The following is a 19,550-nucleotide window of genomic DNA, read 5'->3' as shown; positions in this document are numbered from 1 at the left end:
ACATCTTGCTAGTTCTAATGACAGCCCTTGTTTTTTTCTTGCAAAATTATTATTTCTTGGTTCCACGTTAGTTCTAACTTGTATCCCACCAGTTCTAACTTGTATCCCACCTGTTCTAGCTCACATCTTGCTAGTTCTAATGACAGCCCTTGTTTTTTTATGCTAAGTTGTTATTTTCTTGTTCCACGTTAGTTCTAACTTGTATCCCACCAGTTCTAACTTGTATCCCGCCAGTTCTAGCCCACATCTTGCTAGTTCTACTGGCATCCCTTGTTTTTTTCATGCTAAATTGTTATTTCTTGGTTCCACATTAGTTCTAATGACAGCCCTTCGTATTTTACCTCCACAGTTTTTATTTTTGCTATCGTGTTATTTCTAGGATAGTCAATGTTTGTTCTAGCTGCTGTGGTTTTAGTTCTTGTTGCTGTCGTGTCTGTTCTATCTTAGCCATTGTCAGATCTATTTGTTCTCGTATAGTGCTAATACTTACATCATTTTTGCTAGTGGAGATGATGCTAGTTCTCATCACATATGAGAATACTTTCAACATTAAACAAAACGTACTAGTTTGTAAATATACAAGCAAAATTGTTAACAACATATCAAGTACTTAGTTAGCAATAGATTCATTACATGTTTTACGGTTGTGACCTTCCACATGACATCGAGAGCATTTAAGTGGCCTGGTGTAAACTGTTCTGTTGTTGATACGCCTGGTCTTATTTCTCCCTTTCCTTTTTGTTGTTAATGGTGGTAGGATCTGTATCTTCTCCCGTGGTACTCTACGCTTCTCGTAATCGGGGATGGGGTAGAGGATTGGCTCGTAGCTCTTTTTAAAAAGCTTCAACCATCATAAACCAGTCACAGAATTGGTAAACATCCCTCTTCATAAACATAATGGTTGCACATGCATGTTTGCAAGGGATACGGGTTACATCCCACGCGCGGCACGTGCATGTTTTATTGTCAAGATCCACTTTACAAGTTTTATGAGATTGTACCTCAAATAATCTTGTATGAGATTGACGCACATCCAATGGACGCCCATTTTCCATGTTCTCTTTGAGGACAAGTTCAGCTTTGGGACAAAGAAATCCATTCCAACTTTCAGCCATTAATCGTCGCTCATTCATGCGAACCATAATCTGTTTACGTATGTGTTCTACGAGTTGTAGTATCCGTAGAAGCCTAGCCTCATGTATCCATTTGTTGAATGACTCTGCAACATTTGATGTAACGTGACCATATCTGGAACATAACAGGGAATTCATCAAAAATACTGAGTTAGAGTTCATGTCAGTTCTAGCTGAGTAGTTCTTAGTGAAAGCTTCTAAATTGTTTTTTCATGAAATAAGAAATGACATAGCTTATAAATTACCTAATTCCGGGGAAAATTGCGTTAGCCCAGTTCTCTGGAGCGTAGTTCATGACAATATTGTAGGCTCGTTCGTCCGCCAGTCTAATGTCCTCCACATAGTCATTCCATTCTGCTTTAGTATATTTGTAACAAGCAGATTGCAAAAGGTTGCCCAAAATCCGAGTATCCTTTGCCTTGAAACTCAAATCCCGCAACTTTTTCCTGAAATTCTCAACTAGATGCAGAACACATCTAGAGTGTATAGCATCCGGAAAATATTCTCTGACTGCTTCTCTGATCCCCTTATCCGCATCAGATATTATAACTAGCTTGTGTGGAGGGTTGTATGGATATGGCCTTTCATAGAGAATAGACCATAAACCTATAAATATTTGTAGTTAACATATTTGAAGTTAGAGTTAACAACGAAATATTTGTAGTCAACATATTTGAAGTTAGAGTTAACAACGAATGAGTTAGAACTAGCATGAATTCTAGTAGAACTAACATTACCCGAACTAACATTGTAAGAACCAATTCCAGTTTACAGTATTTTCCTGATCGCAGATGCAATAGGCTAATGGGAATATCCCCTGATTTCCATCGTATGCAACGGCGCTGAGGAGTATACCTTTGAAACGATCTTTCAGAAAGGTACCATCCAAAAATATAAGTGGTCTACAACCGTTCAAAAACCCATTTATGCAGGCGGCATAACAGATGAATAGCTTTGAAAACCTCCCCTCATTTTGTTCAACATGAATGTAGCTACCTGGGTTTGTCTTCTTAACCTCTTCTACATACCTAGACCATTGAAGATTATATGTTAGGATCAACATAAATGAAATTAGTGTCTATATTATAGATATTATCTTCTTTTACCATCGTAATTGATCGTAGGACTCATGGGCATCACCATATAGTTGCTCTTGTGCTCTTTCTTTACCCCACCATATCTTGCTATAATCGACCCTAAGCCCATACGAAGTTAGTAACTCCTTTTGTACGTCGATAGGTCGTAAATCTGGTCGGACCTTTAACGTGGGTAATACTTGGGTCGCAATGAATTGTCGTGACGCCCTAGATTGACCTGCATTATTGCCAAAATTCCCACATGTGTGGTTGTCCACGAAGGTTTTGATTTCAAGTCTGTTCTCATTTTGTGTTGGAGAGGCAAATAACATCCACGGGCAATTTTGGGCTTCCTTGAACCGACAAAAGACTCGAATACGCTTCGGTTCATTCTTAGCAAACAAGTACTCGAATTTTTTGGCCATGGAATAGTATAGTAAAGCCAATCTTAATTCCTTCGCACTCTCAAACCGTTGTCCCTCACCGGTTAAAGCAGTGTGCCACCAAGCAGGAATCCTCTCTGATCTGCTAATCATGTCATCAATCATCGGAACATTATCTCCAGAAGGATTATCATTGGGGATCCTATCTGAAACACATGTGGGCGTCGACAACGGCGGGCCACCCTCTATGCTTTTTGAGTTCATGCTGCTGGTAACGCTGCAAATTTAAAGAAATGAACAAATGATCATAAACTATACAATAGAAACATCAACAAATAACACAAATAACGATTCTGCAAAAAAACATCAACTGCTTGTGTTATAACTATCGTGGAATCCAATTGAACTAAAAAGATTTCATTTAGAACTAACATGAAAACGTTTAGACCGAACATGAAGTCACTTAGAACTAACATGTTGGACCTAACACAGTTTGAACTAGATCTCATAGCAAATCGATTAGCACTAACAATAAGTCTATTGGAACTAACAACTAATAGATTATACTTAACAATAAATCTATTAGAACCGACATTAACATTAACTGATATCACATGAATTAACGTAGTACCTAGAATTAACAACTTAGCATGAAAAAAAATCGGCTGGGATTAGAACTAGCAAGTTGTGGGCTAGAACTGGCTGTATACAAGCTAGAACTAGTGGGATAGAAGGTAGAACTAACGTAATAGCTAGATTTAACAAGTTTTTATTTAAAACCGATGGCTGGGATTAGAACTAGCAAGTTGTGGGCTAGAACTGGCTGTATACAAGCTAGAACTAGTGGGATAGAATTAGAACTAGCAAGTTGTGGGCTAGAACTGGCTGTATACAAGCTAGAACTAGTGGGATAGAAGGTAGAACTAACGTAATAGCTAGATTTAACAAGTTTTCATTTAAAACCGCTGGCTGGGATTAGAACTAGCAAGTTGTGGGCTAGAACTGGCTGTATACAAGCTAGAACTAGTGTGATAGAAGGTAGAACTAACGTAATAGCTAGATTTAACAAGTTTTCATTTAAAACCGCTGGCTGGGTTTATAACTACAAGTTATGGGCTAGAATTAGCAAATCTATTAGAATCCGAGCTACGAGCAGGAAGTTTTTTAAAGAAATGAAAGGCAAGGAAATGATGACGAACGTAGTGAGAATCAATTTCTATGTGCTTCGTGCGCTCATGAAAGACTGAATTACTAGCAATCTGGATGGCACTTCGATTATCTTATAATCCAATGAACTAACATTAACTGATATTACATGAATATTGTTCTTAGCATCAAAAAAATCATTGCCCCTACATGTCATCTTGAACTTGAACGGCGCTGTGAACTTTTGAAGAATCCTCTTTTTCATTGAAAGTTTGCATGTGAACCTCCTTTAATCCTCTGTTATGACAATGCTCCACCATAGACGACAGATCCCCCTCGTTCTCAATAGGAAATTTGAAGCTTCCATTCGTTTCATCTTTGATATGGAAGATCTAACCTATCTGACACATCAAATTTTAGATCAAGAATGGTGGTTGAAGTGTTAATCTTCATGAATACTGCTCTATCACCCGAAGCTACGATGCAGGTGATGTCCTTTTCAGCCATTATGAAGTAGAGGGAAGAGTAATGGAGAGAATTTTGGTCTGAGGAAAAGTAATGGAGAGAATTTGGGTCTGAGGAAGAGTAATGGAAGAGTAATGGATAACTAGATATTTATTGCTCATGATAGACTGAAAAAGGGGGAAAATTTCCCTCCATTTCTTACAGTGGTTTGCATTTAATGGGATGTGACGAAGAGAGGTGACAAAGCGTCTGGGGAAGAAGGAGAAGGGCAAAGTCGGGTTTTTTTAAAATATAATGCCTCTGGCTGTATACAGCTGACGTGGCGGGCCCTAGAAATATTAGAGGCTGCTTTTTGGGGCTTATACACAAGGGGGAAAATACAAGGGGCCTCGTCACATGGTTTTTCAGCTTTTGGGGCCCCGACACATTTTCCCCAAAATTTTATTGTGTTAGTCAACTAGAACTAAAACCAAAACAAAATTTTATAGTGTTAATCAATTAAATCTCTAACAAAACTAGAACTGGGATAATTGTACAAAATTACCCCTACTTTTATTATTTTTCTATATAAAAATGAGAGTTCTAGTCCCTCAAATTATTCTAAGTTTTAGCTTGAAACTAGGTGGTGAAAACTAGAACTCCTATTTATTTTATTATTTTTTATATTTCTATTTTTCTATACTTTTTTCTTAATATGGTCATCACCATCATTGGACCATGCTGTCAGATCAGCTTTCGTCTCCTCTTAGTCATTTTTGATATTTTTTTATCGAATATTATAATTATATATTTAATTTAAAATTAAATATTGTAACAATCTATTATTTATTAAAGAATAAAATTGAGAGATGAGGAAAAGTGGTCTTAGGGAGCAAAAAATGAAGGAAATTTTGAAAAAGATTTTTTTAGACTTGTACTATAATAATAATTAAACAATAAAAAAGCTACAACATATATGATTATAATAACCGTCAATATCTTATAGTCAAAAGTTATATTTAATAGCAAACAACATTCCCGTAAACAATTATCAATCAATAATAGTAAGTTTAAAATACATAAATAGTCTTTATATTCTTAAAATACATAAATATATACTTCATGATTATAAAAATTTATCTCACGTTACTTTATTGAAATATACCGCTTCATAAAATTGTTCCTATTTATCCCACTAAAATATCCCACTAGCAAAAAAATGTTCTGCTTTAACAATTATCTCACTTCCCATGAAAATGTCCCAATTAACTAACATTAGAAAAAATGTATAAGTATATTGAATTGTATGTGTTTGACTTAAATGGGAAACTATCCTTAATAGTTTTGTTTACGTTGAATCTTTCTTTCTTTCTTTTTTTAAAGGTGAAGATTGAGCCTAGCTTTCATCAACATTATTAGATACTAAATCTATTTTATGAGTATTAGTTTTAAATCTAAACCGAAATAAGTTTGTGTTTCCTTTTGATTGGACTTAAAAGACCTTCATAACAATTTGTTCTGTTAGCTAATTGTAAATATCTTTAGTACATTTCTCGTCAATTATACTTGTTAGAGTGTAAAATCAAACATTTTAATGGAAGATACTTATATATTAAACCTACATATTTTTTTAACTAGGTTTTATACATGTGCAATGCACGTGGTTAAATATCATGATTAAGTATTTTTAGCTTGTTTTATAACTAAAATTTGTTTCTCAGTTTTACTTTAATAGTTTATGCTCACTTTAGTCTCTAAACTTTAATATTACGATTAGTTATTTTCTTTAATGTTTGTTTAAACAGGCTACACCCAATTTAAATTTTTATGTTAATATTAAAATTGATAGAAAAAAATATAATTTGAAGTTAATTTAAGTTTTTCATATTATTTTGACTGACATAAAATCAATCTTTACTTTAGAAAATACAATGTTGTATAAGAAAAAAATATTGAAATAGTATTATACAAAGAAGGTGAATATTTAAAACCAATAAGGCAAAATAATTGCTTAAAAGTATACTAAAATATACAAAAGAGATTATAAATTTTGTTCTTAATCATTGACAACTTTCATAAAAAATTATAAATTAAAGATTAATGCTAATTCTAGTATACTTTCATATGATAAAAACATATGCACAAGCATATAAAAGTGCTAAAAAAGCTCCATTCTAAAGATTTCTAAATTCACACAAAATATTTAAACTATTCTATAAAATATTCACAAAATATTATCTTTTACTCTTTCTGTTTTTTTACTGAGCTAATATCAATTCTTCCTCACTTTTATCTTTTTCTCTGGCAATTCAATAGTAGTATCTTCATCATCTACTCAATTGTGGCATCGGGCTAGAGTTATACTTTTTATGCTGTTATCGTTCCTAGGCTCGTTAATATTTTATCTTATTGTTTAACTTCACAAAGAAGTTCAATGTATTTCCGATATTCAACACAAAATCTTGAAATACAGACTTTGATTTTTTTTATTTCAATGAGAATAAATATTAATTAAATATATATAAAATTCTTCGTGTTCGTAATTTATTACTTAAATATGATTAAGAGTTACCTCTTTTTTTCTATAATAAATTCTTCTAATATGTACCTAACAAGAGTTTCTGTTACATAAATAATATTATATTTGCTCTATCCATGTTATTTTTCACAAAGATCTAAACTAAATAGCTATATTTTTATTGCTAATTTACCTTAGATTATAATATTAATATTTAATTTATTTAGTATTTTAAGAAAAAAGTATAAAATTTATGAATGCTTACTAATTTTTCTTATATCTTCCATAGAGAATTCTTCTTTGATTAGGATAAAGTTATTAAATTAATCTTCAATGTAGCTCAGTTGGTGCTTTTTTAATAAACATGTCTTATGTTAATGCCAATTCAAATAATTCATGGGCATTTTCTAAATTTTAAATTTATTTCCGTCACTTTCTCATTTGCAATGGAAATAGTTTGATTCTTTTGAATGATATCTCTGAACATTCTGATAGTTTCTCCATACGTAATTCATTGTGTTCTTTGAATGCTAAGCTATTATATTCTAGTATTTTTATCATTTTTATGGATTTAAATATCTATTAATTAATATTACTAATGTGTTTTGCTGCTCCAACTCATTAGTAAAATTTTATGTAGTTGTTTTAATTTTATATGGTGATGATAATTTTTAAGCTATAATATTTTTTAAATTTTTATTTCTCTAACCGGATATTTTTAATCAATTCTTATTACTTTTATTTATGAGTGTCAACTTAGACTGTCTTTAGATGCTGAAAAGGGATAGTAAACCACAAATTAGAAATTAAATATATATATTTTAATAAAAGAATATCTAACAATTATACTTTTCTTTGCCAAGTTTTAAAATTTTAGCCTTTTTTGTTGTTTGGAACTTTGAAGGTATGATTTGTAATTTTTAAAACTTTGAGAGTATTTTTAAAAATTACTTTTAAGTTTGGTAGTTGTAACTTCTATGTTTTATGTATCGGTGGTAATTTTTAAATGTCACGATATTTCTTACATTTCTATAACTTTGAGGCTATTTTTTGCAATTGTTAAAACTATAGATTAATTTAAAAAAAATTAAATTTTAGCGGTCTACCAATAGTTTTCAGATTTGATATGTATTGGTTATAAATTTTAAAATTTTAGAATTTTTTATATTTTTAAAATTTGAAAGAATTTTTTTACAATTTTTGTAACTTTGAGGTTAATTTCGCTAAATTTTAAATTTTTAGGTGCATGAGGGTAATCTCTTGAATTTATTTTTTATTCTTTGGAAATTTTAAATTTTTTAATTTTAGGGTTATTTTTTTATAATTTAAACTTTTAAGGGAGTTTCTATAATTTTTAGGACATTGAAGGTGTTAATTGAAAATTTTAAATTCTTCGGAGGCTGCTGTTAATTTTTTAATTTCATGTTTGCTATTTTAAGCTTTGAAATATTAGAAATTTTTAGGTGCATTATGGTAATCCTTTGAATTCATCTATGTTGTTTGTAAGTCTTGAAATTTTAGCATTTCTGGTGCTTGTTTATAATTTGAACTTTTGATGGTGTTTCTATAATTTTTGAGATAATGAGATGTTATCCGCAAATTTTAAATTATTCGTTGTTAATTTCTTGATTTATTTTTTGTTGTTTTAAGGTTTTAGACGTTGGGATAGTTTTTATAATTTTAAACTTTTTAGCGTATTTTGTGTAATTTTAAAACTTATAGATTTTTTTGCAATACTTTATGTATTATAGTACGTTAGCTACGTGTAATTTTTTTATCTTTACAAACTAATACCATAAAACGATGTTTTTAATATTTTATTAATATAATTTTTTTAAACTTTAAGCTATAGATAGTTCACGTAGGATTAAGATAGGATATAATTATGATTATGTATAATTTCTTTATTTTTACAAACTAATACCATAAAAATATGTTTTACATATTTTATTAATATAATTTTTTAAATTGTTAAGCTATAGATAGTTCACGTAGGATTAAGATAGGATATAATTATGATTATGTATAATTTCTTTATTTTTACAAACTAATACCATAAAAATATGTTTTACATATTTTATTAATATAATTTTTTAAATTGTTAAGCTATAGATAGTTCACGTAGGATTAAGATAGGATATAATTATGATTAGAATAGACTAAAATATAAATAAAATATTTAAAATAGTAAATGGTAATATTGATCATAAAAAGATTTATCCGAACTCGTGCTTTTAAAGGGAGTATGATATGATGTTTGTAATCTAAAGAACCATAAAACCATGTTTTTGCATCAATAACAAATTTTTATTGCAGAGATTATATTTTTGAGTATTGAGATAAATTAATTTCGGACTTGTGCTTAAATATTTTCCCCTTGATTTCGGAAAATGAAAAAGGCTTTTCCTTGACATCAGTGTTTTCTGGAATATCCTCAGGCACGGCACCAATCCGGAACCAATTTGCACGACCTCAGTAAAGTGCTAGCGCTGTGGGACCATAGAAGCTCTGGCGCATTTCATTGGTCCTCGTCTCTGACATTTAAATGGGTCCCTCATACGATGCCAGCACAGATTTCGACGAGGGTTGCCATCTCTGGGCAAGAGAAGGGGCGCTGTTATCAAGGAGGCGGCGTCGGTGGTAACGATGACCGGAAGAGGCGTAGATCACGGGCTGGTGACCGGATCGCAGATGTCCGCTGTCGTTTCCGCGGTGAGAGGTGCGGATTAGTAGATTTGGAGGTGGTGATTTGATGAGTTTCGTTTGAATACAATGCATGTGGGCCCACAGAGGACCCCCAAGACCTCCTTGTCGGGGAATGAGGTAAACCATGTGCACGGATGGGTGTCAGTTGACTTATCTTGTTCAGTAATATCATGAGGCATCTATGATCGGAGTTATACAGTTAAGGGTAATTAATGCGTATATTTGAAAATATAAGTTAGTTATCACTTTGATTGCAGCAAAGAGTTATTTAGACTGCATGAATATAGGATTAAGAAAAACTACAAAAAATAAGTAGCCAGATTCATATGATAAATTGTTTTTTTTATTTATAATAAAAATTGATAATATAGTTTGATTATCTGGTCTTACTTTATTTTAGTCCCTATATCGCTTAAGATATTAGAACCTATCTACTTTCTCTTATATTTAAACACTTTAGTGGAATGAATAATTTTGTTAAGTTTTTTCAAAACTATCTATACTTATCATGGTATCAGAGCTTGACGACTGTGATGATCTCATAAGGGGATTAAAGAATGACTTTGATGCCATGATCCTTGCCTTCGTCCATCTTTCCTCGCTAGCACACCCTAACAACCAGCTCATCTACCAAGCACTCCCCACCGGCCACCCCCCCCTTTTCCAACACTTTGTTTCGATCAGCACCTCTAGCTACGCTTTTTCTCGGCCACTACCACCAGTCTTGCCTTCCCTCATTCAACAATCCGACCATGCTTACGTTTTCCAATATAGAGTAGTAGTTTTTGTTATATAAAGTATCTAAATATATTTGTTTCTTTAGCAATGCTTGGAGTGTCCAACAATATATAATCATAAATCATACTCTCTTTAAAGTACGAGTTCGGAAAATCTTTTTTAGACAAATATACACCTTTATAGTTTGAACTACCTTATCTATAATCAAATTCTAATTTTTAATGGTCAATATTACCCTTCACTATTTTGAATATTTTATTTATATCTTAATCTATCATAATCATAATCATATCTTATCCTAATCCTATGTGAACCATGTTTAGCTTAACAATTTAAAAAAACTAATATTAATAAAATATATAAAACATAAAAATGATATTAGTTTGTTAAGATAAAGAAATTACAAGTAGATAACATATTATAATACATGAAGTATTACAAAAAAACCATAAAAAGTTTTAAAATTACAGAAAAGACCCTAAAAAGTTTAAAATTATAAAAATCATCCCAATGTCTCAAAACTTAAAATAAAAAACATGAAATTAAAAAATTAACATCAGTTTGTAAAGGATTTAAAATTTACAGTTAACACCTCAATGTCTCAAAAATTATAGAAACACCCTCAAAAGTTTAAATTACAGACAAGCACATTAAAATTCTAAAATTTTAAAACTTACAAACAACACAGATGAATTCAAGAGATTACCATGATACACCTAAAATTTTTGACATTTAAATTTAAATTTTTTAATTAACACCCTCAATATCTCAAAAATTATAGAAACACCTTCAAAAGTTCAAATTATAAAAAGCCACCCTAAAATTCTAAAATTTGTAAATAAAATAAGATGAATTCAAGATATTACCCTTAGACACCTAAAAAATTAAAATTTGCCAAAATTAACCTCAAAATTTTTAAAAAACTCCTTCAAAATTTAAAAATCGTAAAAAAAACTCTAAATTTTCAAAAAAATTAACTAGCACACATCAAATTCGTCGATTGGTAGACCGCTAAAATTTAATATTTTTCAAAATTAATCTATAGTTTTAATAATTACAAAAATATATATATATATATATATATATATATATATATATATATATATATATATATATATATATATATATATATATATATATATATATATATATATATATATATATATATATATATATATATATATATATATATTAAAATTTCTAATTTAGGGATTTACTATCCATTTTCAGCATCTAAGAATAGTCTAAGTTGATACTGGTAAACAAAAACAATAAGAATTGATTAAAAACATCCGGTTAATGGATAAAATTTTTAAAAATATTATAGATTAAAAATTATCGGCACTATATAAATTAAAGTAATTTCATATAATTTTAGTAATAAGTTGGGGTAGCCAAAATACATTCGTAACATTAATTGATAGATGTTTAAATCCATAGAAATGATAAAACACTATAATATTATACCTTAGCATTAATTGATTTTAATTTAGAAACTTTAATCTTTGACGTTAATAATATTTATAGGGTAAAAGAATACAAGGAATTACATATGGAGAAACTATTAGAATATTTAGAGATAACTTTAAAAGAATTGAGTTATTTCCATTGCAAATGGGAAAGTGATGGAAATAAATCTAAAATTCAGAAAACGTCAATGAATCACTTGAATTGGCATTAACATAAGACATATCTATTAATGAAGCACTGAATGAGTTACATTAAAAAATAATTTAATAACTTTATCCTAATCAAAGAAAAAATCTCCATGGAAGACATAAGAAAAATTAGTAAGTATTCATAAATTCCATACTGTGTTCTTCAAATTAAATATTAATATTATAATCTAAGAGAAATTGGTAATAAATAATGCAAGTATTTAGTTTAGATCTCTATGGAAAATGACAGGGATAGAGCAAAGGTAATATTATTGAAATAACAGAAATTCTTATTGGATGCACATCAGAAGAATTCATTTTAGAGGAAAATAAAGAGATAGCTTCTAATTTATTTAAGTAATAAATTAGGAACACAAAGAATTTTATATATATGAAATTAATATTTATTCTCATTGAAATAGAAAAAAAATCAAAGTCTATATTTTGAGCAGTTTGTGTTGAACATCATAAGTACATTTGACTTCTTTGTAAAGTTAAATGAGATGATAAAAAATTAACGAGCCTAGGAAAGATAATAGCATAAAAAATACAAAATTAGCCTGATGTCACAATTGATGTAGATGATGAAGACAATACTCTAGAATTGTCTGAGAAATGATAAATGATAAACCTGAAGAAGGATTGATCTTAACTCAATAAAAAATAAAATAGAAGAAATAAAAACAATATTTTATGAATATTTTATAGAATAGTTTAATTATTTTGAGTTAAATTAGGAATCTTTAGAAGGGAGTTTCATGAATTTTTTTCAGTACTTTTATATTCTTATGTGGATGTTTTTATCATATAAAAGTATACTAGAGTTAGCATTAATCTTTAATTTATATTTTTTATGATGTCTATCAATGATTAGGAATAAACTTCATATTCTCTTTTGCATCGTTTTAACATACTTTAAATCAATCATTTTGCCATATTGGTTTTAAATATTCACCTTCCTTGTATAACACTATTTTAATATTATTCACTTTGTAATGTTATACTTTCTCAAATAAAGCTTAGTTTCATATCGGTCAAAAATAATATGAAAATTTAAATTATTTTTAAATTATATTTGTTTTTTATCAATTCAAATATCAACATGAAAATTTAAATTGGGTGTATCCCATTTAAACAAACATAAAAAAAATAATTAAGACGTAAGAGTTTAAAGAAAAAAATAAGCACAAACTGCCAAAAATACTTAATCATGATATTAAATCACGTGCATTACACGTGTGTAAAAACTAGTTATTTAAAAAGTTGCTGGTCATAAACCACCCTTAAAATGGACAAGCGTAAACTTTTTTGTTCAACGTATGATATTCTATCCCTACAAAAACTTAGCATTAGGTTTAATCAATACTAGTATTAAGCCCGTGCGTTGGTGCAGTATTATTTATTGAGCTTTGTCTATCGCCAAATTAATACTATAGTTTTTATATATAACTATTTATAAAAACTTCAGTGATGATTTTATACTGCTATTTACGAAGTGAATCTCCAGAGAAGTTAACAAAATAGCACACTAATTAGTAAGTTTCACCAATTTTCTATAATAGAGCCAGAAAAAATTTATATTTTTAAAATATTTGATAAAGGTTAAATTCATCAATTGCAACAAAAAAATGATACTGCTTGGTGGAAAAATTATAAAAAGACAATGAAGGAATTGAATGTTTTATTCTCTCAAACTCAATTACAATTTGGATTTCCTGATTACAAAAGAGAAGAGAATTAATCTGAATTCTCCCCTTTGTTTAATTTTGGGTTCTTCACGGTGGCGATGGAGTACTTCCCTCGAATGCTCGCGTCAAGTTTGCTCTCCGTTGACGATCTGAACGTCTTAATTCACTGGAACGATATCTTCTCCTCACGATTTGATGCTATGGAGAACTTGCAAAGCAAGTTTGAAACTCTGAACGAGTTGATAATTCAGAGCAAGTTTAAACTCTTAAAAAAGAGTTGATTTGAACCGAAAAATCTGTTAATAAGCCAAGGGAATGCTCCAAGAACTTTGTTGCTACCGGAAGCTTGAAGATGATCTGCTGTCAAGGAGATGATCCGAAGAAGATGATCTCTAGATCTCCAAGATACTCCAAGATCCAAAGGATCCGAACTCAGTTGAGTTTACTCTTATTTATAGGTGATTAAGGGGTATAACCGCCCCCTTAATTCGCTCCTAAGTGGGGCTGAATGGGGTGTAACCGCTCCTTAAAATGCTTCCCAAATCGTGGGGAAAACGGTTTTAAAACCGTTCAGTTCGTGCTTTGAACGAGTCAAACGCTAAAAAATAACGTTCAGGGCCCGAACTCTGTGTTTTAGACTTAAAACGCAGAGTTGGGCCTATTTTGGTAGCTGAACGCATAGGTTACGCTGCATTGTAAATCTAAAACGCAGAGTTAGGATGCAGAGATGAACTCCACGTTTTGAGTCCGCGAACTCTGCATTTTTAACTGGAGTGCTGGGGATGAACTCTGTGTTTTGACTTTGAAACGTGGGCATGACCTCTGTGTTTTGATGTTGTAACACAGGGATGACCTCTGTGTTTTGATGTTATAACACAGGGATGACCTTTGCGTTTTGATGGTGAAACACATGGATGACCTCTGTGTTTTGATGTTGTAACACAGGAATGACCTCTGCGTTTTGATGTTATAACACAGGGATGACCTCTGCGTTTTGATGATGAAACGCATGGATGACCTCTGCGTTTTGATGTGAAGAGACCATCAATTTATGGTCTCTTTTGCTGAAGCTTTGCAAATACTATCATCTTGTAATCTTCATCTTGGCTCCTTAAAAATATGAGAGTCATCATATTGTAACTCCCGATGTTGGTTGTGAAGGCTGTTAAACTAGAGCTTTCATCGGTTGTTGTAAAGGTCGTCAAATTATAACCTTTATCGATCTACGTGAAAGTCTTCAAATTATAGCCTTCTAAAAGTCGTCAGATTGTAACTTCCATCATTGGTGTTTGATGGGGGATCAGCTATCTGTAGTGATTTTTAGACAACCTACAGATACATATAATATTTTCAATGTTAAAAGGTGTTACCTCAGCTTGAACAGTAGACAAAGAGCCAAAAATTATTGTAGCATATAGAGTATGTCTAAGGTTAAAAAATATATTGTAACATGAACAATATGTATGGGAAAAAAAATCAGCGCAATGCATACAACTAAGAATGAAAACATCACTACAGAACGAATAATATTTTTAATGTCCTGGATCAAACTTTAGCAACAATAATGTTTACTGTAGCGTGAACAGTGATTTTAAGGTTTTGCTTTTACGTTTGGAGTAGTAGATATTCAGCTATCGGTAATTATTATTATATAAATTCACATGTTCTATTCTCCGAGCTGTAAGTCTAACCGAACATAGAAATACGTCCATCCATTTTGCTTAGTCATAAGCACAATATATAGTGTGTGTTCATTTACTTTTCAAGCATTCTAGATTTTATGTAAATCTAGATTTGTTTAAGGTTAGAATAGACCAAACTTAAAACAACAAAAGTGTTAAATATAGTAGTTAGGCTCTTTTATTTTGCTTTACTTTAGTCCTATATTATTTAGGATCCTAAAGCTTCTATGATTGCTCTTCTGTTTAAACACTTCAATGCGATTAATAATATTGTCAAGTTTCCCTAAATCTCCCTATACTTATCATGAAATCAGAGCCATCTTGCTCTTATTAGAGAGAGCTCCTCCTCCTTTCTCAACTTCCGGGTCGCCCAAGGGGTCCCTCGGTGGCTTTGACATCATCTCCTCCTCTGGTTAGGCCATAGGCTAGACTGTTAGGGTTGAACAATCGACAACCTGTGCCCTCCGGATCTTATGACGAACAATTAGTAAGCATGAAATCACAGCGAATCAAAAAACTTACAGGAAAGAATAAATAAAAGAGAGAACACCAGATTTAACGAGGTTAGGCAAACGTGCCTACGTCCTTGGGAGACACACCAGAAATTTATTGATTATTGAAGAAGATTACAAAGTTTGCAATAGACTACTCTCTCTCTAAGACCTCTGATCTCAAAGTGCTCTCAAAACCCTCTCTTTTTCATGTATTAACTCTCAAAAGAATGTTCAAGAAATATATAAAACCCTAACTCAGAACAGATTCCAAACCGAATCAGGAAACAGGATGGCCCGATATCGGTCGATTGATGTACTTGCATCGGTCGACCAATAAGAGCTTTTAGCTTATTTCATGCATGTTGTCGGGCGACTGGTGGCACCTCGCTTATCGACTGACCAGAGAGATGTTTTCCAGCTTCTTTCCTACAATCGAATCGGTTGACTGATGTCAGCCCTTCGATCGACTGATCAAGGGGTTTTCTAACTTCTTGATTTCGTTCCAGGTTAGGGTCTACACTCCTGAAACTAACAATCTCCCACTTGGATACCAAACCTCCATCAACAAGTTCTCCCGAACTTCAGCCATCTTGGCAAGCATCTTCTCCTCCCCAAAAAAATTTCTTTCTTCAATCAACATCATTCTCGATAATCCCACCTGTCCTCCTAGTATGGCTCTGCCCTCATCTCCTATGCGTGAAGACCAATTAAAGTTGCACACAACTTTAGTTTCTCGATGGTCACTGCCTTAGTCAACATATCTACAGGATTTTGGATCCCTAAAATTTTCTCCAACAGTAACTTTCCATCCTCTATCAGCGAGCGTATGAAGTGGTAATGCACATCGATGTTCTTTGTTCTGACATGATATATTAGATTCTTGGTAAGGTGTATAGCACTTTGTCTATCACAATAAAGAACTCCGTTCCTCTACTTCAGACCCAACTCTTCCAGACATTCGGTCAACTAAATCATCTCCTTGCTAGCTTCAGTTACTGTGATATACTCTGCCTCAGTCATGGACAACGTTACTATCTTCTGCAAACGTGAGAGCCAGCTCACTGTTATTGACCCTAAGGTATGAACATACCCCGTGATACTTCGCCTCGTATCATGATCATCGGCAAAATCTACATCCATGTATCCCTGTAGTACCAACTCCTTTCTCCCAAAATACAATAGCATATCCGTAGTCCTTTTCAAGTATCGTAATATCCACTTCACGGTCTCCCAATATTGCTTCCCTAGATTGCTGGCAAACCTGTTCACAACTCCCACTGCATGAGTGATATCCGACCTCATGCAAACCATCGCCTATATAAGATTACTAATGGCTGATGAGTATGGAACTCTGGTCATAAACTCCTTCTCTACATCTATCTTAGGTGACTGCTCCTCAGATAACCTGAACTGACTTCCAAGGGGCGTGCCTACCACCTTTGCATTTTGCATGTTGAATCTCTGAAGTACCTTCTTAATATATTCAGCTTGACTCAACTTTAGCGTCCCTTCAGCCACATCTTGACTGATTCGTATCCTAAGAATTTGCTTGGCTACACCCAGGTCCTTCATAGCAAACTCATTTGCCAAATGCTTCTTCAACTTTTTAATCTCTTATAAACATGGCCCTACAACTAACATGTCACCTACATACATCAATAACACGATATAGCTAGACCCGAACCTCTTATAGTAGCAGCAATGATCTGAATTGCACCTTCCATAGCTATGCTCCACATGAAATTATTAAATTTTTTGTACCACTGTCTTAGAGTCTGTTTCAAACCGTATAAGCTCTTCTTGAGCCCACATACTATCTCTTCAACTTGTTAATCTCTTGTAAACATGGCCCTACAACTAACATGTCATCTACGTACATTAATAATACGATATAGCTGGACCCGAACCTCTTGAAATAGCAGCAATGATCCGAATTGCACCTTCCATAGCTATTGCTCTGCATGAAGTTATCAAATTTCCTGTACCACTGTCTTGGAGCCTGTTTTAAACCGTATAAGCTCTTCTTGAGCCTATATATCATCTCTTCCTTTCCTTCCTCTATGAAACCAACATGTTGCTCCATATAGATTTTTTTTATCCAAGTCACTATGAAGAAAGACAATCTTTACATCTAACTACTCATAGTAGATATTTTCAGCAACTACCAAGCTTAACACCACCCTGATGATTTTAAGCTTCACGACAGGGCAAAAATATCTTTGTATAATCTACTCATTCCCTCTATTAGAATTCTTTCATAACTAATCTGGCCTTATATCTTTTGCTGCCATCATTCTTCTGCTTGACCCGGTAGACCCACTTGTTATGTAAGACTTTCTTCTTTGCAGGTAGCTAGGCTAATTCCCGTGTCTCATTCGAGTGTAGAGAATTCATCTCTTCTCGTATCACATGCTCCTACTGCTGAGATTCACTAATTTACATAGTCTCCTCATGGCACTCTGGTTCTTCATTGTCCGTCAAAAGTAAGTAATCGAGCGACGAAAGATATCTAGGATTCAGTTTGGGTATTCTGGATGACCTCCTAAGCTCCTCGTCCTGGGTATTAGTCTCTGCACCTGGAGTATCCTCCGTTCTTTGGTCAGAACTAACATTATCTCTCCTATCTAGAAGTTTCTCTAAATCTATGTACTTGGATCCACTTGAATCCTTAGTATTTTTCCCACTGCTTTGGCTATCCGTGACATTATCCTTGTCCTTGTACATCACCTATTCATTAAATATGACTTCTCTATTCCTGATGATTTTCCTATTCTTATCATCCCACAGGCGATATCCAAACTCATCAATGCCGTATCTAATGAATGTACACTTCTATGACTTAGCTTCTAGCTTATCCTTGACATGGTCACATATATGAACATATGCCACGTAACTAAAGACCCTCAAGTGTGAGAGATTAACTTTCTTTCCACTCCAAACCTCTTCTGGAATTCTAAAATTTAATGGAACTAAAGGCCCATGATTTATCAAATAAGCTGTTGTATGCACCGCATCCGCCCAAAACTTCTTAGGTAGACCTGCATGTAGACGTATGCTCCTCGCACGCTCTGTCAATGTTTTGTTCATTCTCTCTACAATGTCGTTCTATTGCATTGTTCCTAGAGTAGTCCTCTCTAAGAGAATCTCATTCAGAGCATAGAACTTCTTGAACTCCTTCAGCTCGAATTCTCCACCACTGTTTGAACTCAGTCACTTTACCTTCAGATCTGTCTCATTTTCTACCATAGTTTTCCACTTCTTGAAGATCCCAAATACCTCTGACTTATGTTTTATGAAGTATACCCACACCTTCCTCGAGTGATCAACGATAAAGGTGACATAGTATGCCGAACTGCCAAGAGAACACACGCTAGTTGGACCCTATACATTTGTATGAACATGCTCTAGCTTATGAGCTTTGAGTGGTCTTCCACTCATCTGAAAGCTGACCCTCTTCTGTTTCTTATAGATACAGTCTTCACAAATGCCAACTTCTACTGAATCGATGCCAGATAACTTTCCCTAAGAGTGTAGAATCTTCATACCCTTCTCGCTCATGTGTCCCAACCTATTATGTCACAGATCTGCACTTTCCTTGCTAGCTGCAATTGCGAGGGTGTTACTTACATGTGAAGTTAAATAAAGAGTTCTAGTTTTATTACCGTGAGAAACTATCATAGTAGCATTGGAGATCTTCCACGAATCTCCGGTAAATGTCGAAATGCAACCTTCCAGTCCAAGCTGACCAACTGAAATAAGATTCCTCTTTAGCTTTAGTACATGCCTAACATTCTTCAGAGACCACTTAAAACCCTTCATCTGAATCTACACATTGCTTCTTCCCACAATACTACAATGCTCGTTATCCCCCAAATATATTTTCC

At 32.7% G+C, this 19,550-nt stretch overlaps 1 protein-coding gene across 1 annotated transcript; it reads right to left on the bottom strand.

The window, feature by feature from the left end:
• Positions 611 to 17,749, bottom strand: LOC109842351. The gene is made up of 6 exons (XM_020411239.1): positions 17,607 to 17,749; positions 2,240 to 2,869; positions 1,989 to 2,161; positions 1,379 to 1,739; positions 1,002 to 1,248; positions 611 to 841 (listed from the first exon to the last, which is right to left on the bottom strand). The coding sequence occupies exons 1-6, from the start codon at positions 17,747 to 17,749 to the stop codon at positions 611 to 613; spliced, it is 1,785 nt and encodes a 594-aa protein (XP_020266828.1).

The sequence above is a fragment of the Asparagus officinalis genome, chromosome 5, assembly GCF_001876935.1.
Source record: "Asparagus officinalis chromosome 5, Aspof.V1, whole genome shotgun sequence".
Taxonomy (NCBI): Eukaryota; Viridiplantae; Streptophyta; class Magnoliopsida; order Asparagales; family Asparagaceae; genus Asparagus; species Asparagus officinalis.
This window is presented reverse-complemented; position numbering and strand designations above follow the sequence as displayed.

What these genes read in the sequence shown, in the direction of transcription:
- LOC109842351 (XM_020411239.1), bottom strand. Translation starts at nt 17,749, where the DNA reads ATGGAGCAACATGTTGGTTTCATAGAGGAAGGAAAGGAAGAGATGATA. An exon ending in TCCTACGATCAATTACGATG is followed by an intron (nt 2,162 to 2,239) that starts GTAAAAGAAGAT and finishes TCAATGGTCTAG; the next exon opens with GTATGTAGAAGAGGTTAAGA. An exon ending in GCAATTTTCCCCGGAATTAG is followed by an intron (nt 1,249 to 1,378) that starts GTAATTTATAAG and finishes GTTATGTTCCAG; the next exon opens with ATATGGTCACGTTACATCAA.